The 20,409-nt window shown below is 39.9% G+C and overlaps 1 protein-coding gene across 3 annotated transcripts in view; it reads left to right on the forward strand.

Annotated features, from left to right (window-relative positions):
* Nucleotides 1-14,372, forward strand: part of veph1 (ventricular zone expressed PH domain-containing 1) — a 63,204-nt gene extending 48,832 nt beyond the window's left edge. For all 3 annotated transcript variants that reach the window (XM_070906367.1, XM_070906369.1, XM_070906368.1), the window contains 3 exons: nt 10,504-10,640; nt 13,773-13,826; nt 14,190-14,372. In XM_070906367.1, coding sequence (XP_070762468.1) covers nt 10,504-10,640; nt 13,773-13,826; nt 14,190-14,372 — 374 coding nt within the window. The remainder of the gene's footprint in view (nt 1-10,503; nt 10,641-13,772; nt 13,827-14,189) is intronic.
* Nucleotides 14,373-20,409: the final 6,037 nt, after the last annotated feature.

The following is a 20,409-nucleotide window of genomic DNA, read 5'->3' on the forward strand; positions in this document are numbered from 1 at the left end:
ACTTGGAATAGTGACCATAAATCACATTTAGATTACTGTGTGTCTACTCTACAACTCTGCTGTATAAAATGTGGCCAAAACATAGAAACAAACATGTATGAAGCACATTAAAAACGTCTTTCATACACCTGTCTCTCACACAGCGCCTCCTCACTGTTCACTGTCCTGCTCATGCTTTATTTACGCTGTTACTGTAAGCATCTCTCCCCTGTCGCCCATCTCTTCTCACCTGTTTCTCCACTCACAGAGAAAGTGTATGTAGGTGAGTGATGAGGCGGTAAATTTACAGTCTATATAGATCGATGCGTGACAGTTTAGCCTCAGGAGAGCGAATGACAGAGTTTGGGAAACAGGCTTTAAATCTGCGTTTATCTCTCTGTCAGTCTCACATGGAAGCAGTTATTAGTTATAAAAGAGGGGTCAGAGGAGGGCCGTTTGCGGCAGATGTTATGTTTCTGATAAAGAAATATGGAGGGAGAAGAGACGGTGCAGAAACATTGAGAGGGACTGGCTTCTGAGAAGGTGAACGTCTGTAAACCTCTGTGTCCTACAGCAACGTAGTGTTTTTAGGCTCTGCTGTTTGATGGCAGCTAATAAGAAGCCAGCAGGTATTTCCCAGAAAGTTAAAGCCAGAGGCAGGAAGTTGTTTGGCGGAGGAAACAGGCAGATGGGATTGCAGTTAAAAATTTAGTGTGTGCACATGTTTATGTGCTTTGGAGGGAGAAAAGTTCAGATTATAGATAATTACCACATCAGTGTCTTGCAGGTTTTATCTAATAATGATGAGAAAACAACTTAGGTTATGAGTGTTTGTGTTATTTTAAAATCTCAAGACAATAAAGCATGAATTATTTATTTAACACAATCACAACTTAATTATTGTGTAGTGTTGAGATAACAAGATAACTACTCCCAATTGACACTACATATAAATATTTAAAGGTGACCCTGTGGAGTTTTCTTGTACACAAAATTATTTACAGTGTCTCACTACAAACATGCGGTGCAAAAAACATTTGCAAAGATGTTTTTTTATATATATTTTGAAGCCAGCATTGTTTACATCCATGTTTGCTGCCATCTTCTTCTTTCCTGCCATTTGTTGGTGCGTTGCTACATTTCCTGGCACGTTATCGCCACCAACCAGTGGACCAGTGGCACAGCGTGAAAATGTTGGCAGAAATATACATTTCAAAGCTCCACAGGGTACCTAACTAAACACTAATACCTGTTACCAGTCGTGAATATTGATGAGCTGCACTGTACAGTATGTGTAAATGTGTATTTGTGTCTATAGTATGGTGCTGGTGGTTATTATTGTGACACAATCCACCACTCAACACCACATTTACATGGCCCCAGTTCCAACCTGACACCTTTACATAAAAGCAAACTAGTTTCATGTAGATAACAGTTCAGAGTAGGAGGTTTTAGACTGGATGAAGAAACTCACTCCTACACTGTATGCCAGAGTTAATAATAAACTGTACTCGGCATTGGAGGACATGTTCAAGTATGATTAGAGCAAATTCCAATAAGACTGTTGCCGCATTTATTTTGATCCTGCCATCAGTTCTGATTTAAGTTTTGTGTTTTACTTCAGTGTTCATCTCCGCTTGCCAGGAGCATCGCAGGCCATAACAATAACAGAGAACAAAACGACCAAAACACATCCTTTTCCGACAGTAATAGACTGTATCAACAGTATGCCACTATGTTCCCGGTAAATTACTGGGATAACCTTTCAGGGGAGGACAAGGCAAGGGACAGTCCAGCAGATGGCGGTAATGCAACACTTAATGGATGCCAACCGCTATAAAACTCGTCGAAAAAAGCATATATGTATATAATATTCAACAAATCACCCGCGAAAGCATTGGCAAGGCAACCGTGTACAAGTCTCGGATTCAACTACGTCATCAGCAATGAGTTGTGAGAATGGTTCGCTCCACGTGAACGCATCTTTCATCCAAAGCATTTTCCCTGAAAAGTTACTAGGTCTTGAGGTGGGAAATTGGCGACACAGATTTCCCAGAATATCGAGCTTTATGTGATTAGAAAGTCTAAATGAGCACTTGGAGTAACACTGCACAGTCTGATCCACTTGGAAATTATTCTACAGTCATTAGTATAAATAAGATTAAGATTTAGAGAGTGATGAATGATCTTCATCCGTTCAAGTGGAATTAATAATTAATAATTTGTTTCATTTATACGGAAACTGTCATTAAGCTGCATTCACAGCTTTTAATTTTCTCTTTCTTCCACGTCATTGTCTCCCATTTCTTCACACACACACACACACACACACACACACACACACACACACACACACATCAGACAGCCCAATCCAAACAGTACAAAAGCCAAATGAAAGTCATTCTTCCAGCTCTGCTGCTCAAAACAAACCAGCGTAATCACTGAGCCAGATGAATGACTGCAAGGAACGGATGATTACCTTTTAGATTCATGCCAGTCTCCCAACATTACAGGAGGATTTAGAAAAGGAGTAGTTGAACGTTCCCAGTGGGATTGCGTGATTGGAAGCGTGTGTGCATGTGGATACATGTGTTCACTGAAGCATTTGTGTCCTCGTGGCCTTGGTTGGCCTTACTGCTCTGCACGTCTTTCTGGTATAAACTTAAAGGGTTTGTTCACCCAAATGGCAGTTATATTTTCTTACGTACCACTCATATCTGCCTCCACCATACTGCAACGAAAATTAATGGAATTTTGTTTCTTTCTAGAAACTATTATCTACTACTATCACAGTTTTCATTGAAACTACTTTTTAATAAACAAAAAGTTCAGAGGCATATCAAAAGACAAAAGGTAAACATTTTTTAAAACATTAGTACACTTTTTTTTACCTTAAATAATTGCAGCTAGACACATGAAACTTCTATTATACAGTATGTGGTCAGTTTATTTAAGTCAGACTTGTATTCAAAGTAATCACACATTTGTTAAACCAATAATATGTTCTTGTGACATTTGTTTTTCCAAATGAGGCTTAAGTGTTTAAACTATTCAGTTAACCAGGCACATCACTGTGAAACCTGGGCTCATTAAAACACCTTAACATTGTTAATGATAACAAAAAACACATAGAACAGAGTCACACTCTGCACCAAAGACTGGCTCAGACACACTTCCTGCAACTGCAGAAATCACTAGCATTAAATCTGTTGAAAACAACACTCATTGAATCATATTGTAGCAAACACACAAACACAATCAGCTGTTCAGTGCAGCATGGAGATTTAGCCAATGATGAGTTCTTATTGAAATCCAAGGCAACTGAGCATCAAACACTACATACAGCCAGCATCCTTGTGTTAAATAAGTGACCCCTCTGCGACCTTTACCACCTGAGGCCTGACATTTTTGTGTCAGTCACATGAACTCAGTGGCCTGAACCAACACTATCTCATCAGTCAGCTACATAACTCTGAGGAAAAGATCATTTACCATTTATGCTATGTCCATGTCGTCTTAATTTTTCAGGTTTTAAATATGGTAAAATAGATGGAACCATTTTTGAACTTTTTAGAATGTGATTTTTCTGCCTTTAATTGATGATATGCGGAGTCAGACAGTAAATATAGGGAGATAGGCCTGTCCTAGACCCCAAGGCAACCGCGAGACCCCTTTCAGAAGCACATAGATTCACTTATTAGGTTTCAGCCTGTGTTTTATGTGTGGGATTTTGCAGAAAACGTACTGAATTGCTTAACAGCAAAAAACAAGAGCCTTTGCAGTACACAAACCCATCCAAACAAATTGGGAGGTAACCTCTTTGTAACCTGAAGGGATTTACAGGAAAGAAGAAATGCCACATTCTGTATAGTACTTTAATACTTTGGTTTAGTGATCGTACCGCAGTGCCTGTATCCATGCCATCGAATACTAGACATAAACTCTTGCAAATTGAAATGGCTCATGTACATGAAACTGTCTGCAAATTCAAATGGTTTGTGAAGTTGTGAAACATGTGAACAGGTCTTTCACCAAAATGAAAATGTCCATAAAACAAGCTCACAATATGGAGTCGAAGCCAGAAAACAAACCCCAAACTGTCCACTGCAAACTTTCTTACAACTGAACGCTGTCCAGCTGCGTCCAGTATATTAGGTCAAGTTACAGTAAATGACAGTGATGACTCATCTCGTCTCACTGAAACAAATCTAACAACTTGACTTCAAACCCTGTGCAATTTGGATTTGGAACTTTTCACTTTTACGTGACCCACTTTTTTTATTTTCATCATAAATGCAGCACAACCACAATGTTCACATTACCAGCTGCCACCAGCCAGCCACTTTATAATGCTTTAAATTGCTTTACTAATAATAAAAAACTTGCTGACTTGGCCCGAGTGGCTCGCTGTGATTACTACAGAGGTTACACACACATAAGCAAGAAGCTGGTCTCGTGTTTTAATGGTAAAGGAGAAAAGAGAAAGGTGAAGAGTTTTCCATTGTGAAAGCCAAAGTGGAGCCAGTGGTTACTGCAACTCCATGATGCTTTATGATCTACTGTTGAGTTTAACTACTGGAATGCCTTTGAAGTGAGCGGTAATGAGCAGAGTTGTGTGTTTGTGCATGCACTGTATGTGTGGACATGCCGGAATAAGGTACGCTCTCTCTTTCTCTTTCGTGTGTTTCTGGCTTTGTTGAGTATTTTTACTTGGACTGCGACAACATGCCACCACCTAATCACCAAACTTACCGCAGAGGTCACTGGTTGGAAATGAGAGACAAGAGTTTTGGACTTTTGGCACCCGTAAGCATTACACACACACACACACACACACACATGCCGCTACATGTGGATCTGCACACACGTTCACTCGTGTCTGGAAGACTGATCCCCTGTTTGCAAAAAGATGGAAAACCCCGAGCAAGACTCTCCATCATTCCACCATCAATCAGTGAAGACACGCTGGACAGAAATTCTCACCTCCAGGAATTATGTTGCAAATTCAGGAGATTCCCTGGCAAAGCCCTTTTTTTTTACCACAGATGGAGTTTTGAGAGTTGGAGAAATTTGCTTAAATGATTTAAGGCAGCATTTCTCGAAGGTGCTGTTAGATATTCTGGTAATATCATCAGGCAGGGTTGTAGTCATAAGGAAACATATTAGCTAATACCTTGTTATTGACAAGAAGGGATAATCATTTCATCTATAAAGCTCTACTGTCAAACCTTCCATCTTCCATCTCCTCTCTCATTTAAATCTTAACTACAGTAGACAATCTTAAATATACAGTACACACAGTGTGCGCATTAACCCTGGCAGGACTGGATTCAGGCTCTGTTATGAAAGCAAATTCAAATCAGAAAAAAGATAGTTAGTACAGAGTTAGTACATTAACAAGGAATCTGGACTCACAGAAGTAAAGACTATAGCTGTCTATCCCTAAATTATCTACATTGTGCTTCAAGTCAGGAAAAGTAAACATACATAAAGTCTACAAGAGTAAAACACATAGCAGTTGTATCAGAAGTAAATTAACAGTTAACTAGAGCTACTTAAAATGTTGTGTTAGCTAACACATTAGCTTCAGTCAGCTAGTAGAATGGCTAGCTTGGTTAGCAGGAAAATGGATCCCAGAAAAACTAAACCACAAACCAACAATGACAAAACAGCTGTAATACAGTGTCTCCAGAAAATACATAATTTGGGGCATAGATAAAAGATGGCTGTCGATATTTGCTCGGTCACGGTGGATGTAGCTAGCTAACAATGTCAGTTAAACTGTAACTGCTATGGAACTGTGTCAGTAGTGGTTGCTAGTAGCAACACGATGTTCCATTGAAACCATATGCTGGTAGCAGAATAGAGCGCTGAATAGAGGAATGAGTCCTAAAACCCGGAAATTAGTTAGTATTTTTACACTCCCGGTTCCCTCGTCTCACTCCTGGTTCCCTCGTCTTGAATGGGTTTTTGGTTAGATGCTTGAAATAAGGTCTGTGGTTGACACGATCTTAAGAGATTTTCAGGTTTTGTTCTATGACATAAAATACGTCAATAGATACCCCACTCGTGAATTTCGAAGGTTTTACGTATCTTAAAATAGGCGGTTGCTAACAAGTGGCTAAATGACACTACAGTGGTTGCCGCGGACATTAACGTCTTCATGCCAAACACGGAAAGTCATCTACTCACTAGTCCGCCTTTACAGCCTCGTTGTGTTCATACAGTATATCTATCTGTCTATATATCTATATCTATCTATATTCTCTTAAAAGTTAAGCTTAGTGGTGGTGATGTTGAAGTCATGCGACTGTGGTGTAGTTCGTTCGTAGCCTAACATTAGCTTTTTACTTCTAGCGATTCCATTTGCGCTTCTAAAATCATAAAAGTGGTGTTCATTATTGCTGAACAAAACGTTTAAGTATCATAAACTTTTGTTTGCCACAGAGCTTATTTTCTGCAATAATCCAAAATCCCATTGGATTTTTGACAAGGGAACCAGGGAGATGCTAACGTCCGGGTTTGCCTACAAAATACGTCATCTCTGCAGCACGCTATACTTAAAGATTGAATTAAAAGAATTAAAGAATGTCTGTACTATGAATTCTTCCTATTGCTGTTTTTGTCTATTCTGAAACATGTTTTTGCAAAGCTAGACACGTTACAAGAAGCAGTTTTTTTCTTGGTAATGACTTGGCATTTTTTCCACTTATGAAATTCTGTCACTCAAAAAGTTAACTTGACATTTAACACAGGGAGGGAGGGACGGGTAAATTGTTTACAAGCACATTTTTTCCTAACATTGGTAGTTTACAAGGGTGAGTAAGTGTACTGTCAACTGTGGTTTAAACCCACGGTTTTCTTTCAGGATACATCTCACTGTTCTCCTCTCCTCCTTGATGTTGTCGTCCTCAAGCCAAAAACTACAAACACCAAACCACACACATTAATACAGAAATGCACCCATACATTATAAAAGCCAAACAAATAGACAAATACAAACGTGAAAGTCTTTTCATAAATGGACCTGAGGGTGTTGTTAGGCTTGTTTGGAGGGACAGCTGTGATTTGGGTTGGACACTTGACTCCTGTCACAGTTTTGAAATCCTGTCACCCCCATGAAACTCAAAATGTAGCACAAGAGGCGCTGGCAGAGAGACTTTGTTTAGAGTCTGATTTAGAATTAAAATGTGCTTTGATCACACATGGACTGTGTGTGTTTTGCGACCAGTGGTGGAAGAAGTACTCGGATGTACTTAAGTAAAACTTTAGAAATACACTGTACAAGTCCTCTATTCAAAATGTTTTAAAGTATAAGCATCAAAATACACTACAGAATGGCCCACTTCAAAATAATATAGGTTGTATTATTGGATTACAATTATTGATGCATTAATATGTTTATTACTTTAATGTTGCAGCTTGTAAAGGTGGAGCTAGCACTAGGTAGTTTGTGAATTTCCCCTCAGGGATCAATTAAGTCTCATCATAACCTATAATAAAACCTGAATTTGTTGATTATATTTTGTATTAATCAGAATCTGTCAATTAAGCAGTACTTTAAGTTATTGAATAAATGTAGTGGAGTAAAAAGTCCAATATTTCCCACTGAAACTTAGTGGAGTAGAAGTATAAAGTAACAGAAAATGTAAATATTCAACTACCTTAAAATTGTACTTAAGTACAGTACTTGAGTAAATGTACTTAGTTACTTTCTGCCACTGTATGTGTCCTCGTCTCATTGTTTGAAGTCAGTGTGTCTCGGGTGACAGGTTGTGAACTACAGTACTTGCCTGAGGCAGACAACAAATCCCGGGATCACTTTCCAGGTGTCTGCATCAAAGCAAAGAGACGGCACGAGGCACGGTGATTTATACACCAGACAAGTTTATATCTGCACACAAAAAACTGAAATATTTGTTAGATGATGCAGAGAAGCCGGCACTCTACGGTGGTGGGAGAGTTGTATATAAGCAGTGTGTCTATGTAAACAGGCTGACAGGAAGTGTTTTACTCAGATTCTTGGCATCCAAGTGAATCATCAGTTCAAAATCACACAAATCACACTCCCCCCCCCCCTTCATACTCACATCCCTACTTTTAAATATCTTCTCTAAAAAAAAAAAGCAATACTGTTGTCTCTAATATTAAAGGGTCAGTTCACTCAAATTACAAAAACAAAACAAAAACTATTTTTCTCACTTGCCTGTAGTGATGTTTAAACTTGGAGATCATTTTGGTTTTATTTGCCATGGTTTTGAGTTTTCTGGCTCCACATCATTACAATGGAGGTGAATGGAATTTTGCTTGCTGTGCTCATTTTAATTGAAACTACTGTCTACTGTGGTACAGTAGTGCACACAATTTTTGACAGTGTTTTGAGAGCTGTTTAGATTGTTCCTGGAAAAATGCATTACTGTGGAATTTTTTTATGGAATTTTTCAATGCTGTGAGCAACCGAAACAGATTACCATTCACCTCCATTGTATTGGGGTCAGAAACAGACATCTAAAAACCTGAAAAAAATCAACCAAAACTAACTGCATGGCGATTAATCAATTCATCATTTAGTCTGTAAAATGTCAAAACAAACTCTTAAATTCCCATATTCTTCTCGGTTCTCAGGCCCTGAAATAATATCTTTATAATGCTATAAAATTATTTCACAATCTGAACCGAAAGGTATTTAATTTGCAATGATGTGAAACAGAAAAGCAGAAGGGAAGCTGTGTGTTCTCATGGCCTTTGGCGTCAGCACCTCCATGAATCATCATCATTTCCAGGATGGCCACACATTCACACACACTCTGATCAGATTGCAGTAATCTCCTCACTGCTTTACTCATCGCCGTGGATACAAAGAGCGGCTCTGTTCGGCGGTCAACCTCTGAAGTCCTGGTTTACTGGAACCAAACCTGAACCGGTCACAGTCTCTCAAAGTACAGTCACACACATGCACACACAGGCTTTATGCACACGTTAGCTCTGAAACGACTACACAATTAATCAGTCACTTTTGTTTTGAACAAAATAAGGTTGTTTATATTCAAGCAGTCATATACATAAACACACAAAAAAACACATTGATGCATGAAATTATAAATACGCTCACACATACACACACGCTCAAATCAGTACCAACCCAGTCCAGGAGTTTGATGTGGGTGTTTCTAATCAGAACGGTCCAGACTCGACTTTGTGGGAGTTCTCCTCTATCTGAGACACACACACACACACACACACACACACACACACACACACACACACGAGTGAGCATGCTTTTGTTGATTTAAGCTGAACAACCCATTAATGTTGACTGGAAGAGGAAAAGTTCAAGTTCATTTTCATCACACAATTTCATAAAAAATGCAGTTCAAAGTGCTTTGAGGTTATAAAATATTACAACTAAGAGTGAGTGTAAGACTCAGGTCGGCAGGGTGGCTGTGCTGTGCTTTGAATGCAGAAATATTTAAATGTTATCTCACTTTTTTTGGAGAAAGCTATGGGGACATGAAGAGGGCAGGTGCTCTGTGGCCCAAGAGATCTGCAGGTTTCAACACGTGGTGCATTCACTTTGATAGGTTCTTGAATGCACCATACCTGTGCTTTTGTACTGTATACTTAGCCATGCACCACCACTTACATATACTTTGTGTTACTGCCAGCTCATGTCCAAAGCATACTAGAATCCTTTCAGTTTGGGAATGCATTCTTTATCTTTTGCAGGCAGCCATTGATTTCCATTAATGTCCCTATCGCAGGGGTCTCAAACTGAAATTACCCAGGGGCCATTTGCCAGGTTGCTCATTCCTAGAGGGGTGCACCTAAACACTTTGAGATTGTGTTCTTTGAGAACATCAGCTTTCTTGTTGCAGATGAGGCAGGAAGTCGTCACATTAAACTCCATGATAAAATAATCATTTGTCCACCTCTACTGAAGTATATCAGAGTGCTGTTGGTCATGAAGTGTTTATGTTAACAAGTTGTGTAATTAGGTGCAGCCTGCAAAATTTTATAGATGAAATAAACACTCTGTTACAACCTTGCTAGAAAATGAAATGATGATGTAAAATAAAAGAACTAAATAGGAACAAATAGAAATTTGGGAGCCAGATGTAATGATACATTCTTTGTAGGGGGACTTATGATTGTCTCGTGGGCTGGATCTGGCCTGTCCTCTGGTTTAAAAATCAACCTGCACAGTCTTGAAACTTGCTGGATATAACTGATGGGATGCCAAACATGCTGCATTATTTATTTCACCACTGCCACCATTTTTGCTTATTGTTTACCTTCTGAGCTAGATTTTCTGGCAACATAACTCATGAACACAGTGCTGTTGAATGGCTGATTCAAGTCTCAGATGTCAGACCCTCCCATGAATGCATCATCGTGACAGACCTTTCAGATTAACCCACTGATGGTCAGCAGTAATGTAAAGTAAATGGACAAAAACTTAATATGTTTTCTTTCTATTTCTATTTCGTCCTTTGTTTCTTTTTCCCTTTCTGTGTTTATGTGTAGGTGTGAACCAGGAGGGACAGCCTCTGATCGAGGGAAAGCTGAAGGAGAAACAGGTCCGCTGGAAGTTCATCAAGCGCTGGAAAACCCGCTACTTCACCTTGGCTGGAAACCAGCTACTCTTCCGGAGAGGCAAATCAGTACGTAGCCAATGAAAACGAAGCCTTCTCACACACAAACACACTAACACATGGATACGCATGCACACTGTCCCTGGTCTCTCTCTTATTAATGTTTCCTCGTCTTGTGTCATGTGAATCATGATGAAACTCTGCATGAAACAGTGGAAACCTCATCCCATGATAAGCTCTACTGTCCCTCAAGAGCATTTGGTGAATCCGACTGTAACAAACCTTGGCCCCGGTAAGGACTTTTGGGGGACTCCCAAGGCCAAAGCATGATGCTGCAACAACATGAGTCACTCTCACCCACTATAACTCAAAGCAGATATCATTACGCACAAGTAGCAAACACACAAGAGGAGGTACTGCCTTGTACAGTATGTGTGAGGGAAAGAAAGACGCAAGGTGAGGAGATTTCCCAATTCTTCGTCCAACTTCCCCGTGTTTGCTGGTGACTTACTGTGAGGTTGAACAAAGGCTGAGGTCACTGAACAGAGAATTATTGCAGCGTGATCAAAAATGGGTCGAGGTCGGAGGTCTGAAAATGTTTGCTAAAAAATAAGGTCAGGTTTGATTTTATCCAGCTGACAAAAGAAAAATATCTTCAGTTCATGGGAAGATGAGATTTATTTGTGTATCCATTTGAGTGTATCCGTGCTTCTATCCTGGTTTATGGCAGTCATCTACAAGCAATTAATTATAATTTACTTAGAGACAGGAAAGGCGTCTTTACAGCCAACAGAAGATTGGGTATCCTCTGGATCTTTAGGCAGTGCCATGTTTATACAAAAAGTGGGGGAGTTGAGTTTTTTTTTACTCCAAACAATAGTCTTTGTGCTCTTATCCAGATGGGACTGGATTCCTCCCTTTTGCAGCAGCCACAAATTGGAAAGGTTCTGTGGCTTTGTTCTCGGAGCTCAGTCCGTCTTTGCCAGCGTGTTCTGGAGGTGGTTGGTATGTTGTGAAAGACCTTTTCCCAAATGGGGAGTGAGATTAAGAACCAAAAAATGTGTTGTTTCCTCCACATCGAATGATCAAGCAGCTTTGACACACTGAGAGGTTTGAAACATTCCCCCAAAACTTTTATTTCCATGAGCATAAACCCAGTGGATCAAATATTCTAAAAAGAAGGACCTATTTTCTGTATGCTATACTTTGAGCTCCTGCACTGAATATTGTGTTTTCTACCTAATTGGGACCAGACAAAGAGGGATGCCAAACTACAGGCAGGCCTGAACTTAGATTTGGCAAGACCTCATGCAGGAATACAGAAAAAAATAGAGACAGAGAGTGATATTAAATGAGAATAATATGAGAATGAATGACGTATTTATGATCGCTGCACTTACGATACATCAACTGGGATATAATGTGGATATTAGCGAGAGCATAAGCGTGTATACACCTTATTCAGTTTACTTTGCTCTCCTTTTTTCTGTGGCCTAATTCGACACATCCTGTTTTATATTAAAAGGAAGTATCGTTATAGTTTTTGCTGCTCAAATCTGCTGAATGTTATTTTCCTACCTCCCAGGCAGCCATTAGTTTCCATTTGTTTTACTGTTACTTAAAACTTGCTTGCGTTACGTAATCCATTAAAGTGAATATGTCTTGTTTTATTTTTATTAGTGTAACTTATCATTGAGTGGCGGACTCATTAAAGGCTTGCCACTTAGTTATGGTGCGTTCACTTGCTCTGAGAAGCTCCAAAATGCAGCATATAATTTATTTACAAGGTGATTTGATTTGACAGAAAATAAGAACACAAGAGACACAAAAGACAAACACACACAGCTTCTATTCAGCAGCCAAGTGACGTTGTGGGCTGTTGTGTGTCGATGCAAATAAGCAAAAAAAAGAAACAAACCAAACCTTTCAGGAAACAAATATGAAAAATAGTACAATATAATTGTATAATAATATAAATAAAGAAATAACTGCTTCAACCAACACAGACAAAAAAACACTAATCTCTCTGGACACCTGAGTATTTATTGCAATCCACAGGATCTTCAAATCTTTGCCTTCATACCAGCACCATTGTCTCCTAAAATGTAAGCTGTCAAATGTGATGAAAGAATAATAAGTTACACCCTAAAGGTAGAAAATGCTTGGCAAAAAAAAAGTTAGTGAGGTGCGTTTAGTTTAAGCATTATGAGACAATATCTTAATGGACTTTCTGGTTAGGTTTCGTCAAATGTCCATTTGAATTAGTACACGAGTCCACTGACATGAATCTGATGTGGAAAAACAGCCATCAGACCCTCAGCACAGCCCGCTGGGAGGTAAAACTGAACATCCAATTTTCATCAAACACACTCACACACACCACAGAAAGGATGTGGGCAGTTGCCATGAGTCTTGCAGCCAGCTCTGGTTATGTGGTTATAACCACATAACTAACTATGGCGTAAGGAGACATGGCTGTGGTGCAATACACACACACACACACATTACAAATGACACTTAGTGGGGTAAAACATAGACGTGATGTGCAAATGGAGGATTTCATTTCCTGCCCCGGAGAAGCAGCAGAACAATAAAGAGTAATTGTTCCTCCTGTAAATGGTTTGTTGTGATGTTCTGGAACAGCATGACACATGATTGTGATGCCGAAACTAGGAGGCCACATGTGTTATCGTAGCAGCAAGAGGTAGTGATATGCTTAAAATGCACAAAGAGCTTTTTTTTAACATGACTGAAGATAGATGTCGCATCACACTGCGAAAAATCACAGAGCGAACATGAAGCAAGTATAATGTCTCTCTTTCAGCGTCTATGACTGGGTGGTTCCTGACTCCTGAAATATTAAAGAATGGTAGTTTTACTGCTGATTCACAGGTTAGGTTAAACCACAGTGCTTAATTAGTTTGCAATGTTGAGCATTATATAGTTTCCAAATTACTAACAAATGCCAATGGTGGAATGTGACTAAGTACATTAATCAAGGTCTTACGTACAATTTGGAGGTACTTGTACTTTACATGTGTTTCCATGTTATGCTACTTTATACTTCGACTCTTTTCTGAAGCCTGCATGAACTCAGTGAGCACAGGTCGTTCAGCTCCAGCTGATATGGAACAGTAACTGTTGGAAAATGACGACTTATATGATTTTACGTCTGACGTTTTCTTTTGTTCCTCCCCACAGAAAGACGAGCTGGATGACATCCCTATTGAGCTGAGCAAGGTGCAAAGTGTCAAGGTGAGGAGGACAAACTTTACATCTGCAAGACGTCTGCTCCCAAAACCTTTTGACCTTCATGTGTTTTTGCTCTCACGGCTTTACTTCTACTTTTACACGTTACAGTGTGCTGTGTAGAGGATCTAAATCCTCCCCCATCAGAGTTTACATTTAAGAAGGCAGATCACGTCCCCAAATATTACGAGCATGCATACATTACAGCCGGACGGAAGAAAGAAGGGAGCTACACGAAGCCAAATTACATTCACATTATATCTCAAACATGGGAGCAGCATCTCTCCCCAGAAGACAGCTGTTTAAGTCTGAGTTTGTCATCTTGTTCTCCTCTTTCTCATCTTTCTTGTTTGTTTTTTTTCTCCATAGGTGGTAGCCAAGAAGCGGCGTGATCGGGGCCTGCCGCGGGCCTTTGAGATCTTCACCGACAGTAAGACGTACGTGCTGAAAGCTCAGGATGAGAAACACGCCGAGGAGTGGCTGCAGTGCATCAACGTGGCCGTGGCTCAGGCCAGAGAGAGGGAGAACAGAGAGGCTACCACCTACCTGTGAGAGCAACGGCGACTCTGTTAAACGACAAGGACACATGCAAACTCATACATACACAGACAAACATACGCTGAGCAATATTTTGTTTAGCTGTACGCGAAAACACACAACATCCACTGCCAGTAGCATAACTTTATATCTGTAATAAATCGGTCCCGCTGAGGACAGAGCACTTATCAAAAACAATCCAAAAAACTTGTAATGCAGTATTTTTAGAAACAAAAAAAAGACTTTAAATAAACCAGCGATAAAATACTTTACGGTGTGTATCCAACCAGAATGAAGGATACTGACTGCCTGTACTTACTGTTACACCACAGACTCTGGTGCATCTACAACTGTGGACCGTCATAAGTGAATGTTACAGTACATGTAGTGTTAAAGATTGATGAAGAAGATCTTCAGCTGACCGGACCATACAATATGGAAACTTCAGCTTCCCCTGCTTGAGCCCAGACACTGCTGTGAGCTTCAACAACCAAACAAAAACCAGCATGTGAGGAAACATGGGATTCCTGAGTTTAATGATGTACGATGATTGAGATGTGTTTGAGTCCAGCGTAGTATTTAGCAATAAAGACTTAATAGAACAGACCTCATAAGGACTTTGTAGCAATAATGAGACTGAACAGTTTCTCTTGAAGGCAGGAAGGATGAAGAAGAGGAGCCTAATGGGCAGCAGATGTGAAGGGCATTCAAGACTAGAATACATGCGTGTGTGTTTGTGAGAGAGAGAGAGTTTGATGTAGTCTTAAAGGAACAGTTAAAGATTTTGGGAAGTACACTTATTTGCTTTCTTGCCAAGAGTTAGATGAGAGGATTGATGTCTTTTATGTCTGTATGCTAAATAAGAAGCTACAGCCAGAGGATGGTTAGCTTAGCTTAGCATAAAGACAGGAAACAGCTAGCCCACCTCTAAAGCTCACTAATTAACAACTTATATTCCCTCTGTTTAGTCTGTACAAAAACCAAAGTAAAAAAAACAAGTTGTGGTTCTACAGGTGGGTTATGCACGGGACTATTGGCCAGGCGTGGTGGCCTCCTGGGGTCTCTGGTTGCCTGGCAACCTCATGGTCAAGATTTCAGGAAGTTGCGGCGCCCTGGTAGCTCACCTGGTAGAGCGTGTACCATGAAGGATGATACTGACGCCTTTCCTGTCTCTCTTAGCTGTCACTATCCAATAAAGGCAAAAAATACCCGAATAAATAATCTAAAAAAGATTTCAAGTAGCTGCTCCCGACCAAGAAGTAGTCCCGCACATAACCACAACTTCAGAACCAGGCTAGCTGTTTCCCCCTGTTTCCAGACTTCATGCTAAGCTATGCTAACCAGCTGCTGGCTGTCACTTCATATTTAGCGTACAGGCATGAGAGTGATACTGATCTTCTCATCTAACTCTTGGCGAGAACTATTCGAACTTTTGTTTTCATGTGGAACATGGATGTACATATTTAATCCAGTGTTTTTAAATCATTTTGTATCATGTATTTTCTCTATTTTTGATTTATACTGTATTTTTCATCGCTAACAAAACTTTTACTCCCCCAAAGTCAGTAGGCAACAGCTCAAGTTGAAAAATCAGAAATGTTTCATCCAACCAACCAAACATTTTGGCCCCATTTTCTGTTTCTGCTCTTGCACCAAAGTGACTCATGAAGCAAGTCCCCTAAGAGTTAGCGCTGTGGTCAGATTTCTGTTCTTTTGCAATCTCGATACTGTACGGACTGAACTATTTCTGGCTTTCCCGAACAAGAAACGTCTGCAACAATCCACTCCAGTGTCAGCTCAGTTGTTGCTATAGTGGAGTTAAGACCACAGATTTCTAAGAAAACATTGAAGTAAACTAGTGGTTTCCTTGTGGATTTAGAAACGTTGCCAGTTCAGTCATGTTGATTTAAGATGATTCAGTGAAAGGTTTTGTTCAGAAAGTGAGAGAATGAACGTGATCTCCGTCATTTTACAACAGGCCCTTTCCAAAAGTTGGAGTTTAAATGCTCTTTTGTTTAAACTGTGAGATTGGATGAAGTGGAAGTGAGCATCTGACTGTTAATATTTGAGCTCCAGTTTTCCTTCTGATTTCAGTAGACTGTGCCAGTCTCTGCCTTTACGTCTTGACAATTTGAAAAATGAAAAATGACATCCTGTGGCGGTACATAATGTGGAGAACCATAACTCCCGTGTGTTACTCACTCACCAGGATGCAGATGACAAACATGTCTTGACCCAGTTAAGCTCTGAACCGCCTGCACCAGACCAACATTCACGGTCGGCCGTGGCAAATCAATTATTTTGTATGATGTCTGATTTTGATCTTTATCTGGATCCACATCTGAGGTGTGTGTCTCTGCCCACAGGTGAATGTGTTGCTCTCCTCTTTGGTATCAAATGCTTTTGGTTTTGGTTAAATATATAAAATGCAATGTTCTTAATATTTAAAAAATGCCTACGGTGGTCTTAATCTTTACATTTTCTACAGCTAAAACCCTGTTAGCTGTGTACAAGCAGTCATAACGCTGCCTTTCCCACCGGGTCAGGTTACCACTGTTTGAGCTTTTTGCTGCCCCCACATATGACATATGGCTGTGCACCCCAACATCAGGGGGATTTCCCACAATAACTGCAGTAAATGTTTAATGAACTAATTCCCATCAGCCTCAGCTATACTCTGTGTTTAGTGCTAATTAGCAAATGTTAGCATGCTAGCACGCTATACTAAGATGGCGAACATGGTAGACATTATGACTGCTTAAAATCAGCATTAGCATTGTCACGGTGAACATGTTAGCCTCACAGGGCCGTTAGCATGCGTGTAGACTCATCTAGTTTGATCTATAGAACGCATCAGAATTAAGCTAACTGTCCCCTGTTTAACAAGTAAAACATAATTTAAAATGTATTTTTTAATTCCTATGATGTGTCAGGACAATTACTTACTGCCACAGATTTACATACACATGGACATAATTATCTCTGGCATTTGTCTTGTGGCAAACCCTACCTATCTGTGCAGTTAAGCTGGCTGGAACAAACAAAAGTATTTGTGCTGAACTAAACTAAACATTCACACACATATTACTGGACCGTAGCTGCTGGCGAGCAAACGTCAACTCCGTCTCACACTGGAGAATAGTGAGGCGTTATTGTGACTACTTTAAAGCACAATGAGATTACATTTATAGTTTAGAAAGCAGTTGCCAGGATGTAAACACACACTGTATATGTGAAGATGATCGACGAAGTATTAAAGTTTCCGAATGTATAAAAACATTTTTTTTAGCATAAATATCAGCCTCGTGTAGAGAATCATAGGAGAGGCTTTTTTACTTTAGAGTGTTGTTAAATTACATTTGATTTTATGTTTGATTTTTGATATAAGGTCAATATTTATTTTTTACAAGCGCTATTAATCATGTCTGGAAAGACTACTGAAACAGTGACAGATTTTACCTTGTCGCCTCTATGTCTTCCCTTTCTTCCTCCATTGTTTTTATATCACTATGAATTAATTCTGCAAACAAACGAATGCTGTATTTTATTGACAATTAAACCAGTATTGTTATGGATTGTATATTTGCCTGTTGCACCTTCTGCATGTCTGACACTGCCTTCTTGTCTTTTTTCCTGACAGAATTGTACAATAAATCTTTCCCAGTGAGATCCCAGTGAGTCTCTCTTTCTGTCTTTCTACACCTGGGTTTGGTTTTGGTCACTTGGAGGAAAAAAAAAAGAAGAAATATACAAATAAGATAATTAAAGAAATTGAATAATGGTTTCCTGGATGTTCACAAGAAGAAAAAGAGAAATTGATTTGAACAAAGTAGGGATTGTTTCTGTGCAAGACCAGCTTTAGCTAATTTGTCCAGTTGAATTCACTTACTGAGCCTTGCCCGCAGTGATAGTGATCCTCTGGCCAATGTGTTGCTTCAGTGCTCAGCAGAACTACTGAGATGATGCACACAAACACTGGCAGCAGTATACAATATGTCTAATCTCTCCGGGAGATCATTGCATTACACCCCAATGTAAATTAGAGAGGGAAGATGCTGCGCTAACACTGAACAGACCCACAGAGACAAAGAGAGAATTACCGAAATTATTTCATATGCCCACCGCGTAAACCAAAACATTCCTTCCTCCATGCGTATGTTATGTATCTCGGTGCTGTTTGTGCAATCCGAAGAGCTTTCTCTGACTCCAAACCCATCCGATTGGATCGCTCTCTCCCTCCCTCCCTCAGCCAGTCTGTCGCAACCGCTCTGATCCAGAAACCAGTTTCACACATCAGCTGAACTGAGGCTGGCAGAGCTGATTACTTGACATTCCCAAACTGCCATTATGTTCCCATTTCAAGCACCCAAAAGCACTTCAAGAAACAGATTTGTTGTGCAGGAATGATAATACACAGATTTGTTGTGCAGGAATGATAATAAAAAAAAAAGTGGACCAGCTGAACCGTGAGCTTCAGAGGATGACTCAGTGTGAAGCATTATGGACGCAGGGATTGTATGACACAATTTTGGAAACAGTCTATTTTCGATTGCTTGATGCTGAAGCCTTAATGTTCATACTATAAACCAGGGGTGCCCAATACGTCGATCGCGATCTACCGGTCGATCGCAAAGGTAGCGTGGGTAGATCGCATGGCATTAAAAAAAATAGACGTCAACCTATCATCCATCCTCACTATGAAATTTGTCACTTGATTGACATACAGGGCAGTCAGTCTGACATCTGGTCACCACGCATGTGCGTACAAGCGCGCCAAGTGCGCAAAACGCATCCCTGGCTGATTCCATTCATCAGAGTAAGGTAATGACAAAAAATGTACAGAGTTATATTGTGCAATATGGGTTCATGCAGTAATGCAAGGTACACCAACATATATTGTACATATAAAGAATACTCAATATATTTACATATATACATATATAATAAATATATGTTTTGCATTTTTATAGTAGGTAGATCATTTTGACTTGGTCATTTTATAAGTAGCTCGCATGCTGAAAAAGTGTGTGCACCCCTGCTCTAAACAAATATGCACCACAATCATTTCTTTAGCCTTCCTTGGAATTTAAACCTAATTGTTTGGCATAAACTCAAAGCCAGCATGTATGTAGTTACTGAGATTATCCCGTCAGTGTCAGTCACAAGTGAACCCCGACACGAAGACATTACAAAGATCTTTGTCCAAGGATGAGGAAAATATAAAATCGTGTGCCTGTTCCTTTGTCTCCTCGTCCATCTCCATCAGATCCTCCCAACCTGACGCTTCATCAACAACAGGAATTATACCTGACAGAACTACGCGATGATTGCCATCAACTATCAGTTCAACACACCAGGATGAGTCTATGCTGCCTGAACACAACACTGACACATAATTATTGCTGCCACTTTACACAACCAGCACACACAGGGCAACATTAGCAGTCGTGTTTTTATGCTTCTTTTAACTCATTTTCACTCATGGGGGAATATCCGGCGCTTTAGCTGCTGAATGCTCCACTATGTTCACTTGCTAGTCGCTAACTTGTTGCAGGGTATGTGGCGTTCAGTGGGGTTTTTAGAGCATTTTGCTGAAAACTGTGAGGGTGTGTACAAACTGAGCTTGACTGACATCTTCTATTGGTAAATATAGAGTATGGTGATGTGATGCAATTGCCAGCACAGCTCCACCTTACTCCAACCTGACTAGGGGTTTAATTAGCCAGAGTAAATGAAAACACCTGTGTGTGTGTGTGTGTGTGTGTCAGTTGATGTTAATTTGGCACATTTTCTAAAAAAATAAAATGCTAATTAATGAGGCCAGTCGTGTGAGCATGTTTGAGAGTGTGTGGTGAATGTCTACAGGCAGTCGTTAAAACCATTTACAGCCTGTTCTGTTCTCTATGGGGCTTCACACTCAGGGGATCAGGGGAGACTGAAAGCCATTAACTCATATTAATGTCATACTACCAACTCCTAAATCTGGAAATGTGAGATACATTTAAAAACAATGCCTTCCAGCTTCATACAGTATGGTCAGGGATGGCTCACA

Source organism: Enoplosus armatus, chromosome 5 (genome assembly GCF_043641665.1).
Source record: "Enoplosus armatus isolate fEnoArm2 chromosome 5, fEnoArm2.hap1, whole genome shotgun sequence".
Lineage (NCBI taxonomy): Eukaryota > Metazoa > Chordata > Actinopteri > Centrarchiformes > Enoplosidae > Enoplosus > Enoplosus armatus.